General features: G+C 35.9%; 2 protein-coding genes across 4 annotated transcripts; one reads left to right on the forward strand and one right to left on the reverse strand.

Annotated features, from left to right (window-relative positions):
• Positions 1–35: 35 nt before the first annotated feature.
• LOC104891982 (uncharacterized) lies at positions 36–4,480 on the reverse strand. 2 transcript variants are annotated; one of them, XM_010677774.4, is made up of 6 exons: positions 4,065–4,480; positions 2,193–2,621; positions 1,850–2,073; positions 1,384–1,530; positions 848–1,072; positions 36–539 (listed from the first exon to the last, which is right to left on the reverse strand). In XM_010677774.4, exons 1-6 carry the CDS (start codon positions 4,329–4,331, stop codon positions 296–298), a joined length of 1,536 nt encoding a protein of 511 aa, XP_010676076.2. In that variant the 5' UTR covers positions 4,332–4,480; the 3' UTR covers positions 36–295. The 2 variants fall into 2 exon arrangements, with proteins under 2 accessions (XP_010676076.2, XP_057249786.1); XM_057393803.1 differs by having other exon boundaries at positions 2,193–2,644; positions 4,065–4,204.
• Positions 4,345–9,884, forward strand: LOC104891981 (ABC transporter G family member 26). Of its 2 annotated transcripts, none has more exons than XM_048642437.1 (9): positions 4,345–4,475; positions 6,127–6,416; positions 6,750–6,905; positions 6,998–7,181; positions 7,407–7,685; positions 7,825–8,109; positions 8,310–8,594; positions 8,704–8,811; positions 9,520–9,884. In XM_048642437.1, the coding sequence occupies exons 2-9, from the start codon at positions 6,202–6,204 to the stop codon at positions 9,787–9,789; spliced, it is 1,782 nt and encodes a 593-aa protein (XP_048498394.1). In that variant the 5' UTR covers positions 4,345–4,475; positions 6,127–6,201; the 3' UTR covers positions 9,790–9,884. The 2 variants fall into 2 exon arrangements, with proteins under 2 accessions (XP_048498394.1, XP_010676075.2); XM_010677773.4 differs by lacking the exon at positions 4,345–4,475 and adding an exon at positions 4,941–5,956.

Raw genomic sequence — 9,884 nt, forward strand, 5'->3', positions numbered from 1 at the left:
ATTGGCCAAATTTTTTTTATGATTTAATTATATAGTTGAGGAAACATGATATTCTATTAGATTTGATTATATTATGTTGTAATAATGCTTCATAAACTAAAAAAATGCAAATAAGGTTAAAACATATTAATGTGAATTTTTTTAAAAAATTCACGCTGCGACGGCCGCGAAACGTTCTATTTCGCCGTTACAAGCCGTTCCCGCGACAACGCGACCGTTCCCGCGAACGTGACCGCGACCGCGTTTTTTTTCCCTGGATGAAACTATCTAGGAACTAGTACCACTAGTGTTCACATCAACGATTCATGAGGGTTTTTTCTAAATGTTCATTTTCTCTCTTCATGGCATCAAAGTCAGCTTGTAGTTTATCCTTGTCCATACTCCGGGAAGCAATTGCTGAAAGCTTAGCTTCAAGTTCTGCAACTTCTCTTTGAGCTTTATCAGCTGCAAGTATTTGCTCCCTAATCTTTTCAAAGCTTTCATGTACGTTTGTTAATAGCCTGTAAGCTTGTCGACCAACAGGGTCTTTCTTCGCTCCCCTGAAGATATATGCACTTACTATCAAGTTGGTAATGCCACTTTTGTATTGAATGATTCAAAATGTAGTAAAAATCAGTTTCAATTAGTAACAGCATATGACAAATACACTAGTGAATCAGTAAAAATTACTTTAAAACAAGATCTAATAAGAAAAAAGAACTTCAAAGCTATATATCAAGTGAAGTGAACAAGGTCAACGTTGTGAATTTTTTTGACAATAGAAAAACAAATGACGCAATAATATTTTCTGACGAGGGTCTTCTGGCAGGTAAAACAAGCCGTAAGAAAAATATAGTTGAGTTCTCACCTGAATATTGTTTCGTCAACCACAGCATATGTTCGATGAAGGCGTTCCTCGATCGAATTACTCTCTAACCTAAGCTCCCTTGTTTCCTTTAAGATGCGTTCAATATCTGTGTCCAATTTCCGACTGTTCTTTGTGATCTCAGTGATCCTTTCAATATACGATTTCCTGGGAGCAACTTTCGGCTGCTTCTTCATATCACCCGCAAGTTTAGCACACTCCTCCTCCCTTCCAAAAGAAAAGAAAAAGACATAAAAATGAAAAGTCATTTACCTATAGTTCATAACAACCAACAGCAAGCCATTTTGATGGGAACGAGTAAACCCAAAATCAAGCCAAACAATCAACGCATGATTTTCAAGTCTTATCCATCTCCATGTCATAATTTACGAAGCAACCACAACATATTTACACATACAACAACAGCAATACCGCCAAAGCTTCTTCTAAACGTGACCAGCAATATATCTTATTATTATCTAGCACTCTGAAAAACAAAGCATGAATGCTCAGAACGGTCCAAGCTGTAGGTACTGTACCTCCTTTTTGTTTCAGATAAAACCGAATGCGTTTCTGTATCAATATCTTTCAGCTTCTGCAGTTTAAGCTGACAATCAGGCTTACTCACACAAATGGACTCCAAAAGATTCCACTTCTTCTCTTCTAAAGAATTCCTATCTGTGTCCCTGTAAAGATAGACTTCACATTCTCAGCACGCTACAGAATTACTTGTTTGCATGCACAACAAATTGATCTAACAAATCAATTTTATCCGAGACCAGAAAATGCATGTAAAATCAGCTTCTGAAAGCTATATCTGTTCCAAAATGAGAAATGTACAATAAGTTTTTCAACAAGTCTTACAAGCCAAGCTACGAGATTACTGTTCATATCATACTTTCTTTTTTTTCCTTTTGTTGCAATCTTGTTTCAGGTTAAGAGAAAGTCAACTAGATGCTTAGTTCAAACTCAAATTTAATAAAGCTAAAAGCATTAAAGCGTCACCACTGTTTCTTTGCTTCTTGAAGGTTTTCGTTTCTTGTGGCTATTTGTTCGCTGAGCTGCTCAGCAATGGAACTGAAAGAACTCTCATCATCAAGCGCCATTTTCACTGCTTCTTTAAGTAACTCAAGTTCTTCCTCTAGATAGTGTACTTCAAGATCTTTTCCTGTAGCCTTCTTAGGGAATACTGTTTCTTGACCACATATGCTTTCTACCTCACATCTTGGCTGCATAACATGTAAAAAGGCAAAGAAAATACAAGATGGGTGTAAAAACCCAAGTGTTTGAGTAGCAACAATTATAAGAGATCCAGCCATGCATACACCATAATCTATTTTGTAGATACCTCGGGAGAGAACTCTTCATAAGAGATTGATTCCTGCTCAGGCTTGCGAATTTCTGTAATAGCAGCAGTTTCCTCAACTTGAGCAGCCTTCTTATTCAAGCCTCCAATATACGCCACTGTTTCTTGCTCGTCAACTCTTCCAGTTGTAGCTTCCACATCCAACTTCTCATAAACAAAATTAACTGGTGGAACTTTGGCACTGTCGCTCGACAATCCTGGTGCCTCACCTTCTGATCTCATATCGTGCAATCTTGCACTGACTTTCTGATTGTCCAGGGACACCAAAGGTCCAGTTGAATTAAGTTGAGCATCACTCGGCCTAACATCACCCACAAACTTCACAGTTTTTCTGGCTTCAGACGATTCAGAAAGCCTTTCTACTAGAAATCTGATCAACTTATACAAGTCCTCTTCAGATGGGTACAGGAACTGCCGCAAGCAACATATATATTCTGTAAATTATGAATAGTTGTAGGAGCATAAGCATAATGGCACCACATATTTGACGGGAAATGATCTAGAGTCATAGAAGTCATTAAAGATTAAAAATTGCAAACTAGATATATAAAAGTCAATAGCACAGTTCATCAGCAGAAAGAGCAGCCTTCATCTATTACTGACTACTACTATACAATGTGCCTTGATTCACTCAGAACAAAAGGCACGAATTCATTGTCATAGCCAGAAAGAACATTAGACATGACAAGAGTCATGAGTGAAGACCGAATGCGATCTTCTGAAGCTTACTCAGTCAAGGTTACAAACAACTGGCAATACTTATGGGTTAGAACTTAAAGGGAGGGGGTTTGGCGGGGGATCATCTGTCACATGGAAATGAGGAATTCACTAAACCAAAGAATGATCTATTTGATTATCACCATGCAATGCTTTCCCTACAGGAAGATAAAATAGACATTATGAAATTTTATGAGGCAATAGAACACTCGATTTCTGTTCATCACAAGCAAATGCATGTTCATAGGAACAGGAATACATTGATTTGAGCTTATGCATCAGAAAAAGAGAATACAAATCTTCTGTCCCACATTTCGTGTACCATTTGTAAACTCATAAATCGATCTTCTATAGTAAATAATATTGGAAACATTTACACACATATGAAACATCTTGGTTACCAAAGAAAAGAGCACAAACATCACATACATATCTAAACTTGGGCTGAATCACATCAACCAAAACGCCAAATTTCTCCCACCACAACGAATTATATATTCGAAAATCATTCGATTTTCAAATCCTCACTCCCTCCCCATATAAATCAAGAAACTCAATTGGAGTAATAGAAGGTATAACAAATCCTCCCATTCACTGAAATCTACAGCTTTTACTTACTCCATATATGAACAACTCCACTTCATTAATCCAAGAAAATACAAAAAAACCAAAGCTTAGATGGTGCATAGAGCATGGTGCGCCGATGTATATGGATAACAAACCAAATGAACACGTATAACAAGCCAAATGAACAAATATACATGGACACCAAGCCAACATATGTACATCTCTCTTAGTACATGTTCACTAGTATTGGTCTGACGGTCTTTGGGTTCATAATCTAGTCTATCATGTTCATCTTGCGTATGGTTCTCATCGTACGGACATGTGTACTGATTTGGGCAAAAAAACAACAAATACCCAAGTGAACATTCCACAACATACTACAAACAGTAAACAATTAAACAAAGCATAAATATCCAAAAGATGGTCACCAAAATCAATGATCCCAAGAAAAGAAAAGGGTACAACACCAAAATTAACAGAAAAAGATTGTAAATTTATCTCTCAATTCCAACTAATTGTGTTACAAATACACAGGAAAAAAAACAGTAAAAAAAAAAGGGTGTTAATTACCTGGTGAAAGCTGATTTGAAAAGGGTAGGACAAGTGGTGTAAAAGCGAGGCTAAATGAGAGCAAGAGTTGACCTTTTCTGGCATGGAATCAGGCAATGAGGTTGGAAACGACGACGTATTGGTGTTGTGAAGGAGGAGGTGGAGAGATTGTGAAGAGATTGAGAAGAAAGATGAAGAATCAAGCTCTTTAATTGAAGTGATGTGAGGTGGAATCTCAATTCCCAGATTTATCAGTGATTTTATTAGTATCTCTTCTGATTCTTCCATTTTTCTCTCTCCTCTCTACAATGGTGGACTCAAAAGTGAACGGAGAGACCGACGGTAACAATGCAAGGAAAGGGAATAGCCTACAAAGGTTGATTACTTCGAGATTACTCAAAGGTGGGAGGTGGGACTATCAGTAAATGAAAGGTGAGACTATTTTGAGAATAACGGGGTAATTATTGTAATATCGTTCGTGAAAAGGAAAATTGATAATAAATATATGTTGTAGGATATTTGGGATCGACGGTGATGTCAATACCATCAGGCTATCACATGTTGCTTACGTTTCTTATATATATATATAAGGTAGATTAACAAGAGCTTACATATAATGCTTCATAATATAATGATAGAGTCACATTAAAAAGTTTTTATTTATTAGTAAGAGTTGATACAAGTTTGAATTGGATGGGATTAGGCAAAGCCCGTCTTACGGAGCTCGGCTTGCTTTCGCATTAACTCATTATTTGGTGATTTGGTTCTTGGATTTCTTGATCCTATTGCTAACGCCTTCCAACAAGTGAGGGAGTCCTCGAAAGACGCCTGAACGTTTATGAAGAAGCTAGCCTAGTTAATGAGCATGGCTACATGGTATTCCATTGGACATAAAGATAGTCAAGTTAAAGTAGTTTTAGATAAGACCTGGTTAGAACAAGGCCGTAAAAGAGAAAAGATTAAGTAAAAGTAAATTTATGTATGGTTTAGTTTTTACTTGTGCTCGCTTCTCTCTCTTATCTCCTTATTCTATCACCAACCCGATATTACAAAGCTTGGCCTAGTTATGATGTGACATGTTACATACTGTTCACCTTGCTCTTGACCTTACCCGCCCTCCAACCCAATGACCAAGTCTAGTTGAGGTTTAATTTAGCAAGAATGTGCAATGTGCAATGTGCAATGTGCAATGTGCAATGTGCAATGCCAAATAAAAGGGTAATTATTGACAATTGACAATGAATTATTGATAGCTAGACTAAATCCCTCAACTCTTTCTTAGCTATATATCTGACCTTAAAAAACTGTTCCAAGTATTTTCCTGATATGTTTAAGTAGTTTCATTCATTTTTCAATATTTACTATATGATTAACAGTTTTATTTATGGCCAAAGACTAAATAAAATTATTGCAAGCTTCTGTTAGTTGGATTTTCGTTTGGCTTGAAAGTTTCAAGTCATGTTCTTGGCATTCTTTATTGAACCTTTGAAGAAGGCAATTCAAAAGTAGATACTACACAATCCCAAGTTCTTAAAAGAAAACTAGACATGCATGAGAAAGATGATGTCTACCAACTTAACATTTCTTTGATATATAGTTCATCTTTTGGTTAATTATAGTTGACTTAACACTTTCCTACACTGAAAATATTTCCCTGTTAATATGATACAATTGTTAGTTTAGGCTAAAAGTTCCCTAGTTCAGTCACAAACAAGATGGAGATTAGGAATTCGAACGAAATCGAGGACATTACATCAGTAAAAATGGGTTCAATGCAGATTGCAGGAAGTAATGGATTTGGTCATAACATAGATTTCATGTCTCAAGCCTATCTTAGAGAAAGGAGTTCTGAAATCATCATAGAAGATGATTCTTCGCCTTCTGTGGACCGTCCTCTTCCAATATATTTAAAGGTAACTAACATAATCATTTAGTTAAGGTATAGTTCTTATTAGAAAAAGAATCACAGATTAGATGGTCGGAAAGTTATGGTCAGACAGTTTGACGAGAGACTTACTTGTATCTAGAATGGACTCTTACCACATTTGTACTACAATGTTATGTTAACCATTTTCTTTTTTAGTTTGAAGATGTTCAATACAAGGTTAAATACAATGAGGGATCAGCAGGAAATCCAGTAAAAGCAGTGGTATCGAAAATGGCCTCACAACTCAATACAGAACATGACAATCATAAGTACATATTAAAAGGCATAACAGGAAGTATTGGCCCAGGTGAAATCTTGGCTCTTATGGGTCCTTCAGGTAGTGGTAAGACAACTTTACTTAAGATCATAGGTGGAAGACTCCAGGAAAATGTCAGAGGAACAGTGACTTACAACAGCATTTCCTATAGTGCAGCTCTCAAGAGGAGGTTAGCAATATACTAACTTTCTAGCTAAGTGTTTACGAGCATTAATCAATACTTCCTCCGTCTCATATTAATTGCAATGCTTTGACAAAAAGCTCTCACATTTTTGGTCAGAAGTGTTGCAAGTAATTCAGAACGGAGGAAGTGGTATGAAGCATGAAAATCTCTGAGGTTTCCTGGTTTCTGAAACCAAGCTGTTTCTGTGCTAATGAAGGCCGGAAATGGCTTGGACATGAGGTTTCCATGTTTTGGCAGCGTGTTTGTCATGCTACATAGTTATAACCATTTCTGTTAATTACATTTTTAATCATGAGTAACTGTCAAAATTTCTTACAGAATTGGGTTTGTGACCCAAGATGATGTGCTGTTTCCTCAGCTGAGTGTTGAAGAGACATTGGTTTTCGCGGCATATTTGAGGCTTCCTAGCAGCATGAGTAGGAAACAAAAGTACCAAAGGGTTGAAATGATTATCAAAGAACTTGGCCTTGAAAGGTATTTTTTCAGACTAACCTGTACTACATTTGATATACCGAAATTCTGAACTTTCTATGATTCATACATAAATACTGTTTTGACATAAATAGATGCCGTCACACAAGAGTTGGAGGAGGGCTAATTAGAGGAATATCAGGAGGTGAAAGAAAACGAACAAGCATAGGTTATGAGATTCTAGTTGAACCTTCTTTGCTGTTGCTTGATGAACCAACTTCAGGACTTGATTCAACTTCTGCCAATAGACTAATTCAAATTCTTCAAGGCCTTGCTAAGGTTTATACTTCATATTCACTATGCATATAGAACTACTTTAACATGCAATATTCTCTCAAGGCATCCTAGACCTGTCAAATGAGTCAGCTGGGTCAGGTTTGCGTTGTTAAATCTAATTTTTCGGGTTTAAAGTGTTTTTCAGTACTAACTGTTTGCGGAATTCTACTGCGTAACTAATATTTCATAACGTTATATGTTACTGATGATGCATTTTTTTTTAAATAGGCAGGAAGAACAATAATCACTACTATTCACCAACCTTCAAGCAGGATGTTTCATATGTTCGACAAAATTCTTTTGTTATCAGAAGGGTATCCTGTATATTATGGCAAAGCTTGGGAAACAATGGACTACTTCTCTTCTTTAAGGTTTAATCCTGAGATACCAATGAATCCAGCAGAATTCTTGCTTGATCTTGCTACTGGACAAGTAAATGACATTAGTGTTCCTGATGAGGTGAAAAGAGATGACAGCTCCCCTACCTCTGACAAGGCTGTTCTGAAAGTATGCTATTCCTGTAAAACTTCTCTGCTATATTTTTCTTTTTTGAAGAACTCATATACGCGGTTTTCTCATAACAATCTCAATTAAGTACGCGTCTTCCTAAAATGATGGTGTCTTTCTTGGTTATATGGTTATGTAGTATATACAGGTGAAGTACAAAATGCTACTGGAGCCAAAAGAAAAGGAAGAAAATCATCGATTGACAAACATACCTGAGCACCTTCGAATAGCCATTCAAGTTAAAAAGGACTGGTCTATGACATGGTGTGACCAGTTCTTTATCTTGTTTAAGAGAACATTCAAAGAAAGATATAGGGATTATTTTGATAAATTGAGATTACTTCAGGCACTTGGTGTAGCAGTATTATTAGGCCTTCTTTGGTGGAAATCCAAGAGTGAAACTGAGGCTCAACTCAGAGATCAAGTATGTGTACTTACTTACAGTTGGTTTCTTGTCAGACAGTTTAACTTAGTTCGACTACTAACTTTTTATGTATTTTTACGCGGTCTTATAGAACAATTTGTGGATCACTTATTTCATGCATAAAGCATAAAGAAAAAAAATTTGACCTTACATAGAATTTATTTGTCTAGGATATTCATGCCTATTTTCCAAAATTTCAGGTTGGTTTGATGTTCTACATATGCATTTTTTGGACATCCTCATCAATTTTTGGTGCAGTTTATGTATTCCCCTTTGAAAAGATTTACTTGGTGAAGGAAAGAAAAGCAGACATGTACAGGCTAAGTGTCTATTATGTTTGTAGCACACTAAGTGATATGCTGGCTCATATACTTTACCCTACTTGTTTCATGGCCATTGTTTACTTCATGGCTGGATTCAAAAGAACTATTGAGTGCTTCTTCTTAACCCTTTTCGCGATACTACTAATCGCGTTTACTAGCCAAGTGAGTTCAACTCTATCTCGAGCTAAATTATAACAGCTGAGAATTAATTAACTATCTCAATGCTTATGATTTTAGATGCATCTTAAATGTATGTTTTCTATGTAATTAGGGTGCTGGAGAACTTTTTGGAGCAGCAGTTTTGAGCATTAAAAGATCTGGGATGATTGCTTCATTGATACTAATGTTGTTTCTTCTCACTGGAGGATATTATGTTCAGGTAATTTTCAGTCTTTACATAGTTAAACTAATTAACCAACTATCTACCTAGTTTTTTCAGAACTAACCAACTTTTTGAAATAAGTTACTCTCCTAAAATGCAGTAACCAAACTTACAAACTATTTTCTTAGAGGCATTTTCTTGTTACACTAACACATGACAATGTAAAAACTGGTCATTACTAAAATAAAACTATGTAATTCGAAAGCAAACAAACAGTTTTCGTGTGATATATTCAACTACTATTACGTTTTTTAAACTATAATTAACGATCTTTTAAATGGTTACGAGTAACTAAGGTTGCATACGTCTAGACCTCCTCATATCCTAGATATCAACAGGACTAATACTGAGTTATTGGTCATGTTTATTGTTATGTATGCAGCATATTCCAAAATTCATGAGATGGTTAAAGTACACATCTTTTATGGTCATGTTTAAGTGGTTACGAGTAACTAAGGTTGCATACGTCTAGACCTCTTCATATCCTATATATCAACAGGACTAATACTGAGTAATTGGTCATGTTGTATTGTTATGGATGCAGCATATTCCAAAATTCATGAGATGGTTAAAGTACACATCTTTTATGGTCATGTTTAAGTGGTTACGAGTAACTAAGGTTGCATACGTCTAGACCTCCTCATATCCTAGATATCAACAGGACTAATACTGAGTTATTGGTCATTTTGTATTGTTATGATGCAGCATATTCCGAAATTCATGAGATGGTTAAAGTACACATCTTTTATGTACTATGGATTTAGACTACTACTGAAAGTGCAATACTCAGGAGACCAACTATATGAGTGTGAAAGCAGAGGAGGATGTAGACATCTACAAAGTTCACCTTCATTTGATACTGTTAACTTAAATGGAGGCTTACAAGAAGTTTGGATCCTTCTAGCAATGGCGGTCGGATATCGATTACTTGCATACATTAGCCTTCGTAGAAGAATCAATGCTTGTCATCTTTGATCATCTCAATTTGTTATGAATTTTTCATTACAATTCTTTGTAAGAACAAAAGAGTATTACTTACAAACAATTTATTTGATCAGTATATTGCTGTT

Source organism: Beta vulgaris, chromosome 4 (assembly GCF_026745355.1).
Source record: "Beta vulgaris subsp. vulgaris cultivar EL10 chromosome 4, EL10.2, whole genome shotgun sequence".
Taxonomy (NCBI): Eukaryota; Viridiplantae; Streptophyta; class Magnoliopsida; order Caryophyllales; family Amaranthaceae; genus Beta; species Beta vulgaris.